Genomic DNA, 22,835 nt, shown 5'->3' on the forward strand with positions numbered 1-22,835 from the left:
AAATAAAGTTTTTTAAAAAAATATATATATTTATATCATATGTCACTTTTTAATGGTTCCGTCACACAATATTTCCTATAGTAAATTAAGATTAAAATAATAATTTATATGAATATTTCATAAATTGGCTCTAGCGTCGCTTGCTCTAAAAAATTCATAGCCTCGTTGGTTCCTTCTCTTCCATCTTTGGTTGAAAATAGTAACACTGATTTTATTGTTGGAAGTCGACCGTTGATATTTTTTATTTTTAATTTACTTCTTTATCTCGAATCTTTATTTATTATTTATTTTTATTAACTCTGCATTTATGACATGTTTTCATTTACATTTTAACATGTTTTCGACATTTTTATTGGGCATTTGATCATTTATTTTTGTTTATTTTTTCATGGATGGATTTGACGTCCTCGTGATTGATCAAGATATCACTTATTTATTATTTTATTGATCTTTCATGCTTTGGATCATCGAATTAGATTTAGATACACAATTTGCGCTAGTAGATAGTTTTATCACAATGTTTCACTTTGATTTACGTTTTTTGCGGTCTTTTACTAGTTTTGATCATATGTTTAGTTCGTTTGTCAATGCAGTCAGATTTGTTTGCATCTAATTTTGTTCAAGCTTTTTTTTATAGGTTTTTCACCTTTTCTTATATGATCATTATATGATCTCAAATGTCTAATTTATTTTTCCAATGATTATAAAAAAATATTTTTATTATGTATTTAATTTACAATTATGATTATAAATGTTAATTATAATTACAAATATTTTTATTTTAATAAATTAATTGCTTCTATAATTAAAAAGAATTATATAATGCATATATTAAAAAGAATTATAATTGTCCGTCCAGCTCAATTGGTAGAGCGCAAGGCTCTTAACCTTGTGGTCATGAGATCGAGTCTCATGGTGGGCAATTCATAATTGGAGGTCTTTCACATAATCTGTTCTCAACCTGACGTTGGGGGCCAGGCTATTACCCTACCTCCCCTTACCCCATTACATATGGGAATAGGGTAAGCTAATTATATATCAAACAAATAATCAAAACTATGTTAAATGATTAAGTAATGGGTGGTGTGTGTTGTGTGTGGGAATTAGAGAGTGGGCCGGCGTTGGTAAATGAACTCTTTTATATTTTTCATATCTAAGATTTAGATAGTTTGATAATCATATAAACGCCGTTTATATTTATAATTAAGTCAAATTAGATTCTTAAATAATATATAACTCTCTTAAGTCTCAACATTATTTATCTAATCCCAAGATGCTAACTCTTAGCTATCAATGCATGAATTAATTATAATAAGCTTAGAACATTTATTCTAGAAAGTTGCAATTTATTTTTGTATACTCCCATCTCAATTGCTTTCCCATGTTCACAGCTGAGAAAAGGTGACTGCAAATGAATATAGTCCTCAATCACTCATATGATTGAATATATATATATATACGATTCGAGATTAATTCATTAAGAACCAATATGTTTAAAAAGTTTCAGGGGGTAATGTGGACCAAAAACAATTTTAAGGACCAAGTTGAAAAGGATAAAAGAAATCCAGGAACTAAATGTAGCTTCTTCTTTTTTCAAATAATATAAAAAGAAAATGGCAAACTCCAGATCACGTGGTCCTTTTGATGTGTCGGTATCGCCAGCTCATCCACTGGTAATCTCACTTGCAAGTCAAAACAGGGTCAAAGGAACACAACGCAAATGCAACACCATCCAGTATTCCCTTTCCCTGCACTCAAAAGGCCAAAACTCTTTTTTTTTAAATTATTATTGTTTTGCATTGTCAAAAGAAAAATATAAATAAATATTTACTTTTTATTAAGAAGTCCAGAACCCTATCCCTTAAATAACACTGCTGTTGCATTGAATACCAGCAATGGAAACAGTTTCAACATCCCATTTCTTCACCAAAACCAATCCATTTTTTTGATTCATCCCTTACACCCCAGCGGCTAAACTCTCGAGATAACGTTCTCGAATAAATTAATTCACGAGATAATGCACTCCTCAGATTAATTGCTCAAATAGGGTGAAATCTACAGTGTTGGTCGTAGGTCGCCATGCCATCCGGGCGACCTACTAGGTCGCCATGTCTTCCCGGCGAGCTATGAGAGAGATTGCATGTGTCATGCACGTTCCAACACGTTGGGCATCCGAAGCCATCCGACCGAGGGCATCCGACCGAGGCCATTCGAGCGAGCTATGCGAGGGCATCCGAGGGCAAGAGGAATCACGCGAGGAGCAGGAGGAGTGCATGGCGACCTACAAGGTCGCCAGGAGTGCATGGCGACCTACAAGGTCGCCAGGAGTGCATGGCGACCTACAAGGTCGCCCGGAGTGCATGGCGACCTATGCTGGGAAGCTGCCACGCCGTAGGTCGCCCGGAAGGCATGGCGACCTACGGCCAATACTGTGCAATTCGCCCTATTTGAGCAATTAATCTTGGGAGTACGTTATATCGTTAAATAAAAAATTCGAGAACATTATCTCGAAAATTTTGCCCACCCTGCATTTGACCTAGATTTAATATTTGTTATATTCATGTTAAATTCAATTGGTTGAATATTTATTAATATTTAGATAAATATTACATTACCAATATCATATTTCATACATAATGTATAAATATCATTTTTAGTTTTTTTTAATAATTGGATATGATTATAAGATAATAATTGTTTAGAATATTTTTAGGCCACTGATAATGTACACACTCTGAAAACATAATTGTTCTAACCCAAAATCTATATAGAGAACTGCATTCTCTTCTACAAATGTGGTCGCCCAATGGATTCATCCTTTTCGGATCTTTATGAGTTGAATAATATTATTTGAATATACTATATGTTATATTTATAGAAAGTAAAGAGAGACGAAGGAGTGGTTCTTGGAATCTTCATAGAGAGTTTTCCAAGTGTATTTAAGAAACAAGAATCATGGGGATTGGTTTCAATAAAAGAGAGTCCCTTGTTTATATATTTATTATGGTAGAGCTTTGGAGGAAAAGAAACCTTCTTAGTAACTTCCCCTATGTCCAGACGAAAATATAAAATAAACAAATAATACTTGGATGATTCTGTTCCTGTGAGTCTTCAAAATTGGTCATCATCATTGAATGCTAATTAACATGTCATGACAAAAAACCATCACATCATGGACATGTCATGCATGAATTCAAAAAAAAAACATCAAACTCCCCTCCCTACATGGGTATAAATACAAACATCTACTTATTAAGTTGTTGTAGCAGTGCAACCAGTGTCCCTGTAGAATTTATTAGGGTTTCTTCTTTCTCTTCCTTCTTTTTTTCCGTGTTGTTTTAAAAAGCTCATGGCATACTTAGAAATGTATAATGATTCCGAGAACAAAAGTCATCATCATCATCACCACTGTGCCCCAATGAGCCCAAGAATCTCTTTTTCTAACGACTTTGTCGACACTCAGCAGAGTATGCAACAGGAGAGGATCTCCAGTGAGGCTCCGGCGTCGTCGGACTTCGAATTCTCGGTGTCGAACTACTCCATGATGACTGCCGATGAGCTTTTCTTTAAGGGCAAGCTTTTGCCATTTAAGGATAACGGTGGGAACCAAATGCAAAGGACTTTGAGAGAAGAGCTTCTTGTTGGGGACGATGATGATAATGTGACGCTAAGGCCTCCAAAGGGTTCCATTTCCACTAGGTGGAAGGGGTTTCTGAGTCTCAAGAGAAACCACATTGGTTCCAGAAAAGCTGACAAGAGTGAAGGGATTTCTAGCAGTAAAAGGTATGGTTTTGTTCAGCAGGAAACCCATGTTACCAAGACTTCACAGGTGATAACAAAGGACCCATTTTTCTCCTTTACGAAGCTAACTATTTGAGGGATGGTTTGATCTAATTTCATTAATGTTACATGTTGCAGGACATTTTGGGCGAAGCAGGGTCAAGTTCAAGTTGCAGGGATGCGGATAGTCACAGTTTTGGAAGGTATAACTTGTAGAAAGGTGGGGCATTTTTTAGAAAGAAAATTGGATGATTTAAACCTTTTTCTTTTCTTCTTGATTTGAGGTGTAGTTACAAGTGGGTTTTTGTAGTGCATTTTATCTCCAAGGAGATGGGTATCTGGCTGTTTGTTTGTACAAAATGTTTGCAGTTCAAGAACTTTTTTCTAATGTTGTTGAGCAATGGATGTTAGAAACTCTTTGGTCGTTTAATTTGTTTATATTTGATTCTAGTGTACTTTTCATTGATGCTTGAGAGAGAGAGAGAGAGAAGCAGTATCTGGGCACATGTTAGTAAGTTTTTACATAGGGAGGTGGGACTGGCAATGAATGTGACAGCTAATGCAACACTGTTTACCATTTGTTTAAGGATATGTTAGCTTTTAGGCCATACTAATCTTAATTTAGGGTTCAAAAGCACTGTAAAAGTTTAGTTTGTGCCAACTATTTGAGGATCTAAGCTACTTTCTAAGCTTTCATCAAACTAGCAAGGAAGTGATTAACGCTGTTACATATTTAAAAATATTTTTTAAGGTACGTATATATGTATAAATAATAGTAATATTTTGTATGAGATAAATATAAATAAAAAAAACTTATGATATATATGATTAGTAAAATAAATAATTAATATAAAAAATGAATTTCAAGGTATAGACAACAAAATACATGAACTGATAATAATAAGTAAACCATAGAAATTTCATATTATTACATACATTTAATGATCTGCATGGATCCTTAATGCGTATATTTAATAAACACCAAGATTGCTTTTCCTGCACGCAGAGCCTTTTACTCGTACACCAAGATTTCTTATATTAAGTTTGAACGGATAAGATTTTGTTTATGTTTTTCTATTAATTTTTTATGTATTTATGTTTGGTCTATATTTGTGTTTGTTTAAATTTTTAATATTATTTCACATTTGCTTATTTATTTTATAAGATGTTCGCGTTCAATTCATTTAACATTCGAGATATGTTTGTTTAACGTTGATATAATGTTTGACAAGTAACACTCTTTTTATTTTTACTTGCAAGTAAGAAAATGGTAAAATTGTTCCATTAGTCCTTAAGCTCCTTAAACGTTTTAGTTTGAACTTCAAACTTCACCATATGTTTAATTTAGTTCCAATTTTCACCAATATTTAATAAAAAAATAAAAATGAGAATCAGATAAAGGAACTTGTTCGTGAACAAAAACAAATCAAACACACATATGTTCATGTTTATTCATTTATTAAATGAACATAAAAATTTGGTTCATACTCGTTTATTTAATTTAATAAATGAACATAAAAAAAGTGTTGTGCGAACGATTCATCGAATGCTCTGTTCATTTACACCCCTAGTAAAAATATAAGTAGTCTTTGATTAATTTCATGGTACTTTTTATTTATTTAGTCTTTCTTTCTTCCTATATGTAGGGTGAAGGTGAAAATCTATTTTAGGAGTCAATTAAATTTTACATTTTAAGATTTAGAATATAATTTTGTTATTGTATTAACTAATAATTTCATAAGTTTTAAAAGGATTAAGTGACAATTTACTTATTTTTGGGCCTCTAACTAAAAAAAGAACTTCAGATTTTGGAATTCACGAAATTGATCAAGATCACAAGAAATTAATAATTTACATATTTCATCTTATTCCCTCCAGGGATTGCTCAACATGGTTCTCATTTTAATAACAACTCTTAATTAAAAACATGCAAATTAAATTAATCAGAAAAAATAGATCTTGAGAGTAAAATAAAAAGATACATCTTTGGTATATATAAAATATATTTTTTATGGTTAATTACATTAGGTCTCTATAATTATATTTTAAATTAACTTTTTATTTTTTATTTTTGATAAATTTTGAATTTAATCTTAATTCTATGTAGAGGGGAGGAGAATGGGGGACTCTAGGGGAAGGAAGAGGAGTATTGCTAGTTGATCTAGAATTCATAATCAAAGAAAATACGAGAAAACGAAAATGAACAACTTGACCAATATGACAAATGTGCTTGTTCAATTAACCCTTAAATTCTAAAACCTACTAATTGAATACTCAAATACTAATATTGTATCAATTTTAATTGATCATGTTATTAGGTCTATATAATAAGGTTTAAAATTTAATTGAAAATAAATGTTCTAATATTATTAGGTGGACATTATAAAGTTTAGAATTTAATTGAAAACAAATTTTCTCATATTATATTAGGTGTATATAATAAAGTTCGAATTGACTAAGTATATTGAGCCGGTTAGTTTAGCTGCTAATCTTTATTCTCTCGTATTTTCTTAGGTCATTGGTTTTAGATACACTAGGAACACTTCATTTCTTTCCTCTAAAGTTTTTCCTTCTCCTTCTTTTAGGTAAGATTAGAATTAGATTTAAAATTTGTAAAATAAATAATTTTAAAATTCAAATTTTAATTGAACATACTTTTCTCATATTATTTGGAGCATATAAAGTTAGGATTGAGAAACAAATCGAGGAAAAACAGAAATACTGATTCAAACCAAAGCATTCGGTTCAGGTTTAGAGTCATTAAATTTGGTTTGGGGTTGATATTATCACTTAAACCACACAATTCAGCTCGGTTTTTTTATTCCACATGGAACTCAAATCGAACATTCGAACTGAATGAAGAGAAAAAAAATCAGAACTAATGGTCCTAATGGGTCATGATCTTATATGGGCCCTTTCAATATAAGTTTTACTTTTTGGAGTTTAATATTATAGTACCGGTAAGATTAGGCATCACCCAAATTTATTTATAAAATCATCACATCTAACTAAATTTAGGGTATGTATTGTGCATGTTGTAAAATAAACAACCTTAATGTAACCTTATGCTTCTAAACGTTTGAATGAAAAATGATATTGTCCATGGATTTATTTTATGTCTAATATGTAAATAGTTAAAAAATTTCAATTGACATTTTTCCGCTCTTTTAAGTTATGAGTTCAATATTCATTGGGAGAAAAATTCTCCATCTTCTCCCTCAAGGTAGAAATTATTCAAAAAAAATTATGTTTGATATGATTTTTAAATTAAAAAAAAAAGTATATCACTCATCGACTAAAGGAAAGCAAGGTTAACCGACATGGTACTAACGTGATTAAGGAAGACAATTTTGTTTGGATTTAACGAGTTTCGAACCGACTCGACATAGACGGGATGACTATTTATTTTGAAAATTAGAGATTAGATTAGGTAAAATCAAGTTGAGGTTTTTTTAGGGTGCGGTCTGATCGTGTCAAGCTTAAGGTGAAAAAAATCGATCAATCAAACTTAATATTATAATTATTTTTTATATATTCGGGGATAATTATAATAATATATTTTTTCAATTAAATTTATTTTATCTTGTAAAAATTATTATATATAAAGGACGACTCGAGTGAAAGTTTTAACATGAAAAATTGGACAAAGTTTCATATTAGATGGGGCCCTCTTAAACCCAAGTCGAGTGTGATATGGGTGGAGGACTTCAATTTTTGAGTTTAGGTTCGGGTGAGGCAAAAAATATGACATGACCCAACTCGTTGCCATCCAATGTTGTATGATTAGAGAATGTTGTTTAATTTTGTATCATATTATTATACATAATTATAAAAATTAAGTTTGAACAAAAATTTGAATAACTCGACTCAAAAATATTTCAAATAAAGTTTGAATCATAAAATATGACTCATCAACTCATTTAACTCAAATTTTTTACTCAACACTATCGAATACTCACTCTAGTCACGAGTTTAATTCTCGAGACTTTAAAAAATTAGTAAACGGTACACTAACAGAAATATTAAAAAGAAATTGTACCAATAGTTTGATGATTGAGATGGAGTGTTTTATAGTTTAAGAATTGATTTAGAATGAGATCATAGTTTGGAGTTTGATATAACAGATTTAAGGATTAATTTATAATAGATTAGGGGATTCATTTGTAATTAACTCAATTCTATATCTAAAACTACTTTTATATTTTTAGAATTTTATTTTCTGTAGTATACTTATTGTTCCTAGAAAGGTAAAAGTTTCACCCACCGATGAACTCCAATAGGAAACGGGAATGAATTGTGGTCGTACATTGGGGATTTGGGATAAGATTTGCATCTACTATCAAGATTCCAATACAAAACAAGTGTCCCTCACTTATTTAGCATGGCGCGTGTACAGTTCCCCTCTCCTCTGCTCTACATCTGGCACCATCGACTCTTTTCCTTATCTTCATTCATCTTTTCTCCACGATCATCTTGATTAACAATTTTATGATAATTTCATAAATATCCAAAGAAAAATTACATGCAAATAAAAATAAAAGATTTTTATGTTAGTGTTAGTAAATTTTATTAAACTAACGCAAAAGGAAGAAAACTAAAAACTAAAGAATTACAGCTACAACTGACGAAAGCAGTGGCGCCTTACCAGAGAAAGAAGGAAGAGAGGAACAAGCAGAAATTAGCAGAAGAAACAGACACGGATTTTTGGAGATTTCCCCCCATTTTTTACTTTTCGAAAGAAGCTTCGTTTTCTTCTTTTCTTTTTTCTTCTTCGTCATTCTATACATAGAAGAAAACCCTAGAAATGCGAACATGAAGCTAAAATTTTTAAATTAGTAATAGTACCTAATACAAATCGCCTGGCCCAAATAAATTTTCGTTTGCTTGACGTTTTATTCATGGCTTTAGTCGAACCCACTCGTAGCGCCCTTCCAACGGTTCATCTTTGACAATATCGTAGTTATACCTAAAAACAGTAAACAAAAAATTTCCATTCAGTTTCAAAAATTGCCGCTTGGTTGCTAAGAAAATTTAACAGCAGAAAAGAAAATCTAGATCTTTTTAAAAGTGAATTGCGTGAACGTACTTTTCTGCAAATTGTTTTTGAAGTTTTTTCTCGGCAGGAGCAAAGAATTCTTCGAGTTCAGCTTCTGTTGGCATTTTCTCTACCGTTGATCTACGGCGAAAGTTCGTCTCTGATGACCTCGACGTTGAATCCAGGTCTTCTGGTTCCGCTCGAAGATCACTAAACGCCGTTGTTTCTCTCATACTAGAATTCACAAAAGAGCAACAGATTTTGAGCTGAGGAGTATACAAATAAAAGTAGAATTTAAAAAGGAAAAAGAACAAATTTTAAATGGTAGGCTGTTTTTGAAATTCGAATTCAAGATACATGAAACAGTAAGTTACAATAACTTAAATATTAAAAAAATAAAATTAATGTTTATACATATAATTATTGTTGTAACTGCTACCTCTCGCTGCTGCTGAAATGCGTGGATGTTTCAACTTCAATACTCTCGTCCTGCAAAAATTCAGAATTTTTTTTAGAATTTAGTAGAAGCAATTAAAGCTGGGACAAAACGAAATTCCTAGAATCCATAACTACATAGCTTAATTATTAAAATTTCAAAATAAATAACGAAGTTTCTAAATTCACCTCCAGATCTGGCAACTCCACATTAATGCTTTTATCGCTCGATCCGATATTGCATGAAAAGCATGACACTTCATCATCATGATCCGAGTTAGCTCTCAAACACCGATTTCCTTCACGACGATGGTGATCTACAAAAATTCTCCGACTTCTCAACTGGATATACGACGTAATTGAGTTCGTTGAAGAAGTTACTTTATTATATTCAGCCTCTTCGTCTTTGTTTAATCTTCTGCGTTTCTTATGAACCGTTCCGGTTGCCGACATGGCTCTCGTTTGTTCTCCGATGTCAACTAGCTCCATAACTGCAATTCCTCCAAGTGCTCTACACTTTCTCCTCATAATTAAAAAAAGGAATGTGAGAGCGAGAGAGATAATTCGTTTTTGTTGGCTTGCAGCGTTCGTTTCCTGGTTTTTATTAGTTTTTGATGATGATGAGAGAGAGAAGGGTGAACGGTGAGGATTTTCTTTTGCGGTTTTATAGGGGGTGGGCTATGGGTGATGGTCCATTTGACAGCGACGGGGAATCTGTAACGGGGAATTGAACGGCGTCGTAACGGGGATCTGGAAAGTGTAACGGAAAAAACCAGACATTAAATTAATTAGATAATAACACGTAGATTAACGCTAGTACGGACTCTGAATAACAGGAGGGTAAATGTTTGAAAAAGTTGGATTAAGTTCCGCTCTATTATTTATAGTTCTCATTTTTCTTAAATATATAAATTTAATTCCTTTTAATTAAATTACTTTATAATTTTTTAAATAATTTCTAGTTAGTTGTTCATAAACGGTTAACCGTATAATTTTGTATAATACACAACATAAACATTTTAAAATTTCATAATTCAAATTAAAAAAATATTATCACTTATTATTATAAATTTAATTTATTAACAATTAATCGGTTATTAAAATTTACAACTGTAGCTTTAACCGTTAATCATTATTTTTAACAGTTTGATTAATTGAACCACTTATCATTAATGATTTAATTAATTACATGTTAAATGTAATGATTATACCGATTAACAATTATAATTAACGGTTTTCGATTTTTTAACACCCCTAATTATTACATAAGAAAAGAGAAAGAAGATTTTATTTCAAATAGATAATGAACCTATACTTTAAGAAAGAGAAAATACACCAATTGAAAACTTTTAACCACTTTCTTTATAAATCAATAATTTCAAGAATTCAAATATATATTATTTTGTAATTATCTCATATTATAAAAAAAATACCAAGGATAATAGAAAATGAGAGTATGAAGTTTACTTTGGGGAAGGATTGGAACTGATATTATTCTCAACCCATTGAATTATACGCCTTCAACCAATCATATTCTGCCACCTCACCTTTGTTTTCCACTGCTTATGAATTCCTCTGCATCATCAATCAAAAACACTTACGGGTCTTACTGAGTTAATATGGTTATCGTTATAATATGTAAAACAATATTAATTTTTTAGCTATATAATATATATATATATATTAACATTTTGTACGAATCAATTTATTTCACTGGCTAAATGAATTGTTGTTATTTATAGATGTTATGTGTTCGAGCATCAACGGCTGCAAGGGTGATTGAGCATTCATTGTCAAATAATTTAGGATATATAAAATAAATACTATTTTATAATCACTTTTAGTTTAATGAAAAAATATATATATCAACACTTTAAGAATTATATAAAGAAAATCTTACATTCAGAAATTCTAAATAAATTGCATACAATTAAGTTAATTTATATTTACATAGAATCAATGTTTTAGAACATTGACATTTGGATAAAGAAATACTCATCATTAATTAATTTATACAATTGTTTTTTTTAAATTAACATCTGGAATGAGAGGCCTCATCCTCGATCCTTGTTGAAATAGTGAATTCTTAAAATATGTTTGACAATTAAAGTTTTGCGCCAATTAAACTATTAATATAGTGATAAAAAATTATATTTACTCAAATTTTCAGTTGATTCTTAATTCAAAATTTAAACTTAGAAATTCATTTAAATATTATATTAAAAAATAAACCAGTTGTTATTTTATTCTCTCACCATTGATTAAAATATGACTAATATTTTATATGTATGATATATGTTAATAATGTATTAGATTTTATAAATTAAAGGAATAAAATATAAATTGTATAAAAACAAATGAAACATGTTAAATATATTTTAATATAATTTACTTCATTTGGATAGGGTTAATCTAAATTTTAAAATTTTAGTATTATTTTCCTATTCGAAAAATTACAAGTTTTAATCATTTTTAATTTAGGTCTTTAAGATTTTCAAGTGAGTCGTTCATGTTGGAAACTCAAATTTCTCAAATCACATCATTATATATGTTCTCAAATAATTTCAAATCTAAAATAATTTAAATAAAAATATTATTAAAAACAATTATTGGAACAAAAATAATCAATCTTGTATAACTAAACCTAGATAAGATTTGATTTTCAATTTATGGAATTGAATTTTTGTTGAACAATTTCTATTTAGGGGAGTGAGGAGTGGAATTTTGTTTTTAATGGATATTGAACCCAAATAACTAAAGGGGAGATGAGATATCATCTGAGAGTTTTTAACCACTTTCTTTATAGATTGTTGACTGGAATTGAATTTTTTTAACATTAAAATGATACTGAATTTTATTTAAACAAAAGAATATATAAGATTAATAATGCAATCAATCACAAAGATAACTTTATGGACTATGTCCATTAAAAGCCTAAAACGTAAAATAAAAATGAAATTCCAAAGGCACAATAACAATCGAAGTTTTTTTAAATCTAATTATTATTAGAGAAAATAACCTCAGTGACCAAAAATCCCAGATAATATACGATTTTGATCAACTTTTTTTGGATTTGCGAAAATGACCAACAAAATCGCAATGCGATCTCTAATTCGCATTGCGATCTCCACTATCGCAAATTCGCGTTGCGATAATTGAAAATCGCGTTGCGATTTTCCATTTCGCGTTGCGATTTTTCAGTTCGTGTTGCGATAGTCTACAGTTGTCGTTGCAATTTTCCAAATTCGTTGCGATAGTCTACAGTTGTCGTTGCGATTTTCCAAATTCGTTGCGAAAATCGCGTTGCGATTTTCCAGCTCGCGTTGCGATAGTTGAAAATCGTGTTGCGATAGTCTACAGTTGTCGTTGCGATTTTCCAAATTCGTTGCGGTAGTCTACAGTTATCGTTGCGATTTTCTAAATTCGTTGCGAAAATTCGTTTGTGATAGTTAAAAAAAAAGATTTTGTTTCTTAAGAATTTTCTCTAAAAATATAGTATCCGCGCGGACGTATCGAAGACACGTATGACCACGACCACGACCACGACCACGACCACGACCCGACCCGAGACGGACGGCGGCGGCGGCGCGCGAGAGTCCCCCTTGTTCTCTATCACTCAACAAGGAAGTGGGAAAGCCAAGCCTTAAATACCATTCTCAATAGTGTTTCCAATACTATGTGGGATTGAGCATTACCAACACTTGTTTCCAATACAATGTGATTATTCAGGAAACAATTAACAATCATGCAACTTAAAACAACTGAATCAGCAACCAATTGCATTAGTATTATACGATTAAATATGTCATAATTAAAAGTCAATCTACAATCAATCGCGATTATTGCAATTTTAAGCAAAACATTCAAAAATAATATCACTATTTAAGGCTCAATCCCACATAGTATTGGGAACAAGTGTTGGTAATGCTCAAATCCCACATAGTATTGGAAACACTATTGAGAATGGTATTTAAGGCTTGGCTTTCCCACTTCCTTGTTGAGTGATAGAGAACAAGGGGGACTCTCGCGCGCCGCCGCCGCCGTCCGTCTCATCTCGTGTCATGGTCGTGGTAATACGTGTCTTCGACACGTACGCGCGGATACTATCTTTTTAGAGAAAATTCTTAAGAAACAAAATCTTTTTTTTTAACTATCACAACGAATTTGGAAAATCGCAACGACATTGTAGACTATCGCAATGCGAAATGGAAAATCGCAACGCGAAATGGAAAATCGCAACGCGATTTTCAACTATAGCAACGCGAAATGGAAAATCGCAACGCGATTTTCAACTATCGCAACGCGATTTTCAATTATCGCAACGCGAAATGGAAAATCGCAACGCGATTTCCAACTATCGCAACGCGAAATGCAACACGAATTTGCGATAGTGGATATCGCAATGCGAATTAGAGATCGCATTGCGATTTTGTTGGTCATCTTCGCAAATCCAAAAAAAATTGGTCAAAATCGTATATTATCTGGGATTTTTTGTCACTGAAGTTATTTTCTCTTATTATTATTCATAATAACCCAATAATCGATAGTGTTTTTTTTAATCCAATTAGACGCCTTAAAAGATGACGAGTGAATTTAAACAAATATTTAAGAAGGAATTTGCAGTGAATGTTGTACTACTTCAATTGGAAAGAAGAAACTCTCGTTCATCTCTCTTATGAACGTTCCAGCGGTGGGCGTAAACCTACAAGGACATGGCCATTTAATAAAGGGCCATAACGGCGCCACAGTTAGGTTTATCAATCTTTATGATTGATACCGATGGGCATTTTGCATGTTACACATGCGTGCATCTTTACTACTTTAATAACAAATTTATTGCACTTAGGGGAATAATTTTAATTTAATGGTTGAGAATTAAAGATAATAAAAAATATCTAAATTAGATGAATTTTGGTTAAGTTTAATAGAATTGAAGGCAACTAAAATAAATTTTAAATAGATTGGATCTATTTTAAATAGAATTGAAGTAAATTTTAAAATGATATGTTATTATTTATGTTTACACTATATGTATTATTTTTAAAAGGTAAATAGACTTTGATAATATCATATGCAAAGTTGATACATATATAAATTTGAGAAAAAAATAATTAAAGCAGAGTTTAAAAAACAATAACATATGGTATGAATACTAAGTTTATCAAAATCTTTAATTGAAATTAAGCAACTTTATACTTTGAGCATTATTTTTTTAATATATCTTTGAACACGTAATTTTTCCAGAAAATTAAAATACAAGACAACTTTTTCAAGGAAATGATTTTCTCATGTGTTTGTCAATATCATTTCTAGATAAGTTCTCATTACATGAAGTCCTTTGATTGACCATAAACCTTTGACAGTATCATATGATAGTTTCATAAAAGTTTTCAAGTCTAAATCTATCCGCTGATGGTTGTATTTATACATTATGTTGACCTACGAATAGTAACGGTGACCCTGTGTCTATATAAACATGCACAAGAAATTAATATATAAATCTCAGTGATAGACAAAAAGAGTGGTGTTCTTGAACAAGTCTCTCTAAACCCTTTTTAGTTCATAATTCTTCACCGCTTTTTGGGATACTAACATTGTTAATCTATTATCATCTTAATATTAAAAATAACTCTCAACTCAAATTAAAAGGGATAAATCGTCTATAGACATCACAATTTATTTATTCTTTCAGCACCTTTATATATGTTATATATTAACTTAGCAATTAATACAACTCAATCTACAATAAATTAGGGTTAGAATTTAACTTATATCTTCAAGGATCTAAGATTTCAATCTTAGTCGACTTAGTCAATACATTATTGATATATTCATTAAATAATAATGATGATGATGATGGCGGCGACGATAACGAAAAATATAATTGTTTAGTTTAAGCCATTTGATTAGATGATAATTATTTTGAATGGTTTTATTGATATATCGTTACACTGTTTAATTATTGAGAGTGAGTCTTTTGACAATCTTCTTAATATTTTTTATTTAGGATAAATTATCTATTTAGTATCACATTTATTATTGGGATTATATTTTGGTCACTTAATTTTTTTAAAATCGTATATAAAATTATGTTTTTTTATTATTTTGGTACCCTGATTGTTAAGTTTGATATTTGATTTAACGGAAATGAATATGTGATATGGTCTAATAATAATTTTAGTCCTCAAACCTCACACATTCTATCAAATTGGTCTTGTTTTGAAATAATTTAATAAATCTTCAATATTTAATAGTAATTTATTATTAATTTAAAAATATTTTTAAATATTAAAGATTTATTAAATTGTTTTTGAAGTCATACTAATTTAATAGAATGTACAAATTTAAAGACTAAAATTATTATTATATCGCGCTATGTTATCATTTTTAATAAATTAATAAATAATCTTAACGATAAAAATATGAAGATAGAAACAAAAACATAATATTTAATATAATTAAATAAAATAGTTGAGTTATCAAAATAAAACATAAAAACATATTAAATATGAAGTAATTAGTTTAAAATTTTATTTATTAAACAAAAGCTATATATAAATTTTAAAAAATAACAACAAAAACAATTGAATTAAATAATCTCCAAAATAAAAAAAAATAGAGAATTTTCGAATTCTAATAGTGACGTACCTTCGATGAGATGATTGAATGACCCTCCCATTGGCCATTGATACTATGAAACCTAATAGTTTACCCTGCACTAATGTGACATGATGGACCAACTAAATGTAACGAGAGAAAAAAAAATCATATTTATCTTACACTTTTATATAGTTAATATATGCTTGAGTTTTAAGAAAAAAAATATAATTTTTAACTTTGTATAAAAATAATTAAAACATCTTGAAACGAAGTAACTCAGAAATTGCATTTGTTTTGTTTACAAGTATTTTGAAACCAGATGGTACGTTTCCAGAGTATCAATCTCATTAACGATAAATAGATGAATTAATCAATAATTAAGATGAAGTTGATTCGTTTGGAATTGTGTAATTGAAAGGAAGGCGGTGGATAAATATATAAAGTGACAGATGGTAAGGGTGGGCACGGAAAACTAGGACAGATTTTGCCCACTCGTTAACACAAACTTTGGGGCCGCTGTCACTAAAAAAACTGTCTCCACTCTCCACCCACTTTATCCTTTTTAAAGTATAAAATTTGGACAAAAGAAAATTAAATTTCAACATTTGCTTTGATTTTTGGATTATGATTCTTAGATGTCGTATTTTTTTTAATTTAAATTATTTATTTTTTATTTTACAAATTTTAATTATTTTATTTCAACTATAGAAAAATAAATTCGCTTTTATAACTTGTATAGTTGAAAGTTGTGAAGATATGTGAAGGAAGAGTGTCTGTGGGCATATCAAAACTAGCAGTTGATGCCAGTGATAATGATTGAAAATGCTCGGAAAACCATGGCAAATTTAATATCACTAGTAAATACCCGCATATGTCGATCCTATTAAATGACGATGGATGCAGTGTAGATTTATAAATATTTAGTAGGTGGATATATGTATTAATAATGAAAATATTTCATATGGAGTAGATATAAATAAAATTTTAAGGTAAACAATTTTATTAAAATAAATGACTAATATAAAGAAATTTGAATTTTAGGATGAACACCTCTAATAAAATGAACAATTAATCTAAAAAAATTTGAATTTTAAGACAAAACACGTACCTACATGGGTTCAACCTACATCCGCTAGTGGGTGAATGGATCCCTAATTAAAATATAAGGAAAAACTAGTGGTGTCAAAAGGTTTGCAATTTTCATGGCATATTAGTAATTTTAAAAGTTTAATATTTAATACCTTTTTATTGATTTATCTTTTAAAAAAACAATGTTTTAATATTAATATTAGAGAGAGTTAATGCAAGTTTTTCTAAAAGGAAACTTTAAAGAAAGGGTGATTGAGGAATAAAAAAGAAGGGGAAAGTGACAAGAAGTAAAATAAATAATCTCAAGACGTATAGTCATATGCTAGGATGGATTAGACACGACCGTCGTATCCTTAAAAATTTTAAATTTTAAATTTTTATATATTTTAGATAATTTTTTTATATTTTTTTAATTAAAAATCTATTTTCATCATTTTAAAATTTTATAAATTTATTTCCCTTTCAAATTTTACAAATTTATTTTATAACATAAAATCATATGTGTTCTTACATATAATAATGACTATCACAGGAGTAAAATAGAAGCAAACAATCCAAGTGAAATAAAAAATCCTTTTTATTTTAGCTTTTCACAATAAACGTGACAATGCGCCTATGATACCTTCCTTTCATGTCATGTCATCCGTTTTTAATTTTGAATATTGTGTGCGTATGCCCTTTAAATTTCCAAAAGCAATCCAATTTTCTAAGCTCGGGCCTTTCAGCCTGGTTATGAGACAATTTTCAGGAGCCTTGGTCCGTCTATCTTCCCTTTTAAAAGTGATACTTTTTTTCTTTCTAAAGTCACATGGAAAATAGTATATTCATGGGTAATGAGTGGGACTACTAGTGCGTACGGTGTAAAGGTTATTTAATTATTAATCTGTATATTTAATGTCATATTTTAATAAATTTAAGATAAATAAGAGTCAATTGAATTTTAGTTTAGTTGATAATGTTAGTTCTATCATATTTAAAAGATCGTGAACTTGGATATGTTTAAGCATGAAATAACCATCAATTAAAAAAGATTATGAATAATTTTACATATAGAATAAAAATGAGTAAGTAATTTTTGTTTTATGAACTGAATTTGAACTTGATTGTAGATATGATTTTTGTTGCTAAAGATAGCTACAGTAATGTGATGAAATGGGGTGGGGATAATGGGGTGGTGAGTGGGGGCACAACTCACAAGCAATGCCTAATGGTCAAGGAAAAGGTTGGATTCATCGATTTAGACAGAAACAAAGGGAAATGACAATTGGAAGTGATAAGAAATCACTCGTTTGTCATGAGAGGGAAAGGAGTGAAGATGAAAAATAAATAAACAAAAGGGGGTATAAAATTCCAAACATTTACGATAAGAGGTGAAATGAAATTTACTGGCTTATTGTGGACGTGCTAGGTACCATCTGGGAATTGTTTCTCCATCAAACTTACACAACTTTTTGTCTTGTTAATATGGTGGAGACTTGAAGGAGGAAAACACAAAAGACAATATTTCAAGATCCTTTGTGACGTCGTGCATAGATTGAATAATATTTATGAAAAAAAAATTGTATCACAACTGGATTTTTTTATTATCTAAAATTTTATTGATTTTTTTTTCTATCAAATTCTACCTGATAATTTATAATCTCATTACACTCACGTGATTTTTGTTATTATTATATTGTCATTGCTGTATATAGAAAAATACTTTTTGCTTTTTTTTACAAAAGGAGGAATAATAGATTTTATGTTGCGTAAGTATATTTCGTCGGTTGGTCAAAGCTCCTCATCTTTACTCCATCGTATTTTTTTAGGTCATAAGTTATAGATCTATTAACAACACTCTTATTTCTTTTCTTAAAGTTTGCTCCTCATATTTTCTTAAGTTATAAATCTTTTAAAGAACGATTGTAATATGTTAGTTTGGTGTATTTGTGAATTGTTACTTTGGAGTTTAGATTTTGAAATTAATTGTTATATTATTTTGATAATTTATTTACTTTAGTTAAGTCCGTTAATTCATGTTTATATTAAGTTCTATATGATGTTATTATATATATAATAATAATAATAATAATAAAGTAATAATTTAGACGAGCTTAACAAACAAGACAACTAAAATTTTATGAAATTTAACGAGTATTAAGTCGAATAATTTTTAAAACGAATCGAACACTACTTAACTCATAATCAACTCATTTAACAAACACCCAACCATTGTGATAAAAAAGTTATTTTTTTACTGCAACTCTCATATTCGGGGTGGTCCAAATTGGGGCTAATGGCATTTGTCGTGTTTCTCTGTTTAAACCTCGATAACCCTACAGGCGGTTGGCAATTCTGTTCTGCCCTCTATCGTTATAGAAGCATCGGTTTCTGCCATCGTACCGTGCTTCCCCACTCGCGCTTTACATGTACTCTTTCATTGCTTATTTTTTTTATACTCACCTAAACTCTTGGACCACGTTATATATAGAACAAGTTTGCCCCTTCCTTGATTCTCTTCGATAACCAAACGAAAATACAAATACAATTATTAGTACAACCCATCAAGCAGTGTCATTGATAAAAGATAATGTTGATCTTTCTAAAGGTTCTAGGTTTGAGCAACGGCCTTTATAAGATATTGTTAATAGATTAGGAAATTCTAAACAGATACTAATTTATAATAACTTCAGAAAATATAATTATTAGTAGAATTCACCCAAATAGAAAACGTTTCACATTTAAAAAATATATCAAAATTTTATCTTGTATTCACCCATATTATTTTAAAAAAATCTATATACATTTATGGGATGAAACACATTGCGTGAAGGGGTTGAATGTCAAATGATTATATGATTGAATAGTAGAGTATAAAGGTACAATGTTCTAAAAATCTAGTTTTGTTTTGAAATTTTTAGTTTAACCACCATTGCTTGATCGATTGATCTATTAAAATGGACCGGCCTTTACAAAGGTCTATTATAGAGGCAAATCCTAACTCAGTTTACACCATTCATAAACATCAATATTTGAATCTATAATATTACTTAGGAGATCTGTTATCTCATTTTGTTAAACCAATCGATTGTTGATGCCTTTTTTCTTTCTAATTTTCAATAAAAATAATAAATTAAGTGATTACTACTCGTGCTCATTAAAATCTTAATTTATCAAATGTTATAATAAAAGTTGTGAAAGCATGTTTTCTTCACCGGTGGCTAAGGTGATGTCTATTAGGTTAAACAATAGACAGTTTCGATCATAATATTTTGAAGTTGTTTTGTTAAAATATTTTATTTAAATGTTATTCTGAATTTTAGATGATTATTTAATATTTGATGACATTTTGTGAAGAAACACACGATGTTTATTCCATAAAACTATTATTAGTTTGAAAATTAAAAATTTTAGAGCTTGTTTATCACACAGTTTCATTATTTGAGCAGATTATTATTTAATAAAGATATATTTAATGCACTTTAATGAGATCCTTTTAAAAGACAGTCATTGATTATGGAATACTATATTTCTCAATGAATCTTGTTCGAAAGTCAATATTTTCAAGTGAAATTTACTCATTCGACAAGTAAAGCGTTTTTATTTCCTTCAACAATGAATATTTGATCAATTATTTTATAGAAAAAATATACAATATTTAAAGTGAAAAAACGAGACTTGAAACTCAAATTGTCTATATAGTAAACTTGGGATTTAAAATGTGCATGATTTTGTACGTGCTTTTATTGCATTATTTGAGTTATTCATACTAAATTTTAACTGTAAGTTATATTTATAACGAGTGTTAAATAATTTGTAATCTTACTTGAGAGAGAAAATATTTAGAATGATGTTATACTGAAAACGTGTGCAGCTAATGGGAAATTAGATTAAGATAACATGTCTCGTATAATAAACATATTATAATGAATTTCTCTATTGAGTATAACAAATTGATTTAAACAACGTGAATTATATTTTTATTGTTTTAATATTTTAATGTTCCACCTAATATCAATTTACTTAAACACTTGACCCAATTAAACAAAAACCAAAAACGACAGGCAATAATGCTTTGTTATCTTTAAATGTGAATGAAATTAATATTGCACGACATAAAAATTATAAATTTAAAACAAAAGTAAAAACCATAAAATTAAGTAGGGTACAAGTTGTGGACCTTACAATTTTGTTTTTCCTATAGTTTTCTGCTTGTTTGAGGAAAAGAACGATTCGATTTCGATATAAAAACCCATCAATAACCTATACTGACAAAGGATACCCCAATGATTATGGGTCCTTGTGATTTAATTGCTCTCCCTCTGACAAACTTACACCAAGTAACAGCTCTCTCGGGTCATCGAAATAAATCCTAAAAAAACACTTGTTTTGTTTGCTCCTCATATTGTCTAAACTACACCTGTTATTTTTTAAAATTTTAAATACAACATATAAATAAAAATATAATATAAAACGTGATTTCGTAAGAAGAAAAAAAACATACCGACCGGATAATTATATAAATGGGGTCCTAACCATGGCTTTAAAATATCCAGGTCCTTGTAATTATGAGTGCTGTTATTTCAATTGGGCCCAAAATAGGAGTGGAAAAAAATGAAGCGGCAGCATTGAGTTAGGTCCCTGGACTGCCTTCTCTTTGCCGGGTGAAATGGATTTTGCTGAGAAAATAAATATTCGTTGGAGGTGGACCTCATTTTGCTTCTTTCTTTAGCTGGGTATTGCTGATTACATTCTAAAATCTTATTGTTACTTTATCTAAAATTAGATAGTGCAACGACACAAGAATTTACATTTAAACCTAGATGGACAAACATATAATCTGACTAAAAAATTGTTATTGATGTATCTATCATAAGCATACAAAAAAAAAATTCTTTAATACTTTCGTAATTTTATTAAGATGAGGTGAATAAAATAGTTGTTTAAAGATTCACCATTACATTAGCGATTATATTCAAGATGTTTGAATCTAAAATCTAAAAAATATCAATTTTTAAAAATTTTAAATGTATAAAAACAAACTAATGTTATTAATAATAAAAAATAAAAAGTTTAGAAAAAAAAATTATCTTTACTTTTAATCCGATCTTAACCAATGCATTTATATTAATATTTAAATATTTTTTGTAATTAAATTTCAATAAAAATATATATTGAAAGCTATTTAACTAGTATTTAAATCAGATTAAATTGATTTGTGAATTCAAAATCTAATCGGATAGACCACAAGGCATGGGATAGGTCTAATCGTGATGATTGATTGAACATTATTTAATGCGAGTCAACTTGTTTGTACCATTGCTAACCCACGTCATGTCATATTATACACACAATTATTTTGTTTGAAGATATGATTTTTAGGGGTTTTGTTTATTTCAGGATGATTAAGCGTTGAATGATTCAAATATTGAATGATTCAAAGGTTCTGTATGAATTAGCTCTGAATGTGACATGTTATTTGATAATGGCTCTGAATCATTCAGAATGTACTTCTGTGCTGAATCATTCAACACTGTTTTGTTGAATTAATTAGCACTGAATCATTCAGAGGTGCGAAACAAACACGCTAAATACTGACGGTTTAACATTCAACACTGAATGATTTCATTATGTGACAAACAAACAACCCCTTAGTGTATGGAACCTAAATTAAGGTTAAATATGGTGTGACCTATCATATGGGTAGCTGCCCCGTTATGAAAAACTGTGTGAGTTATCGATTGACCTTAATAATAGAAAAAAATTATTTTCATTAAAAATTGAGTTTTAGTAATTATGTTTATAGTATATGTGTAAATTATCAACAGTTAAAAAATTAAATAAATATTATTGTGTAATCCATCTAAAATTATTCAAAAATATATTTAAAAAATAAATAAAAAATTTAAATATTTAA

At 29.5% G+C, this 22,835-nt stretch overlaps 2 protein-coding genes across 2 annotated transcripts; one reads left to right on the plus strand and one right to left on the minus strand.

The window, feature by feature from the left end:
• The first annotated feature begins 3,282 nt into the window (after positions 1–3,282).
• On the plus strand, positions 3,283–4,253 carry LOC120125691. The gene is made up of 3 exons (XM_039144056.1): positions 3,283–3,829; positions 3,919–3,983; positions 4,091–4,253. Exons 1-3 carry the CDS (start codon positions 3,350–3,352, stop codon positions 4,251–4,253), a joined length of 708 nt encoding a protein of 235 aa, XP_038999987.1. The 5' UTR covers positions 3,283–3,349.
• Positions 4,254–8,378: 4,125 nt separating this feature from the next.
• LOC120125686 (cyclin-dependent kinase inhibitor 7-like) lies at positions 8,379–9,820 on the minus strand. Its single transcript, XM_039144051.1, has 4 exons — positions 9,440–9,820; positions 9,255–9,304; positions 8,867–9,049; positions 8,379–8,746 (listed from the first exon to the last, which is right to left on the minus strand). The coding sequence occupies exons 1-4, from the start codon at positions 9,776–9,778 to the stop codon at positions 8,677–8,679; spliced, it is 642 nt and encodes a 213-aa protein (XP_038999982.1). The 5' UTR covers positions 9,779–9,820; the 3' UTR covers positions 8,379–8,676.
• Between the last annotated feature and the right edge of the window lie 13,015 nt (positions 9,821–22,835).

This window comes from Hibiscus syriacus, unplaced genomic scaffold, assembly GCF_006381635.1.
Source record: "Hibiscus syriacus cultivar Baekdansim isolate YM2019G1 unplaced genomic scaffold, ASM638163v2 tig00110437_pilon, whole genome shotgun sequence".
Lineage (NCBI taxonomy): Eukaryota > Viridiplantae > Streptophyta > Magnoliopsida > Malvales > Malvaceae > Hibiscus > Hibiscus syriacus.

Coding starts and splice junctions, on each gene's coding strand:
- LOC120125691 (XM_039144056.1), top strand. CDS start 3,350: ATGGCATACTTAGAAATGTATAATGATTCCGAGAACAAAAGTCATCAT. Junction 3,830..3,918: donor ATGTTACCAAGACTTCACAG/GTGATAACAAAG, acceptor TACATGTTGCAG/GACATTTTGGGCGAAGCAGG. Junction 3,984..4,090: donor GATAGTCACAGTTTTGGAAG/GTATAACTTGTA, acceptor GGGTTTTTGTAG/TGCATTTTATCTCCAAGGAG.
- LOC120125686 (XM_039144051.1), bottom strand. CDS start 9,778: ATGAGGAGAAAGTGTAGAGCACTTGGAGGAATTGCAGTTATGGAGCTA. Junction 9,305..9,439: donor TGGAGTTGCCAGATCTGGAG/GTGAATTTAGAA, acceptor GAATTTTTGCAG/GACGAGAGTATTGAAGTTGA. Junction 9,050..9,254: donor CATTTCAGCAGCAGCGAGAG/GTAGCAGTTACA, acceptor TGTGAATTCTAG/TATGAGAGAAACAACGGCGT.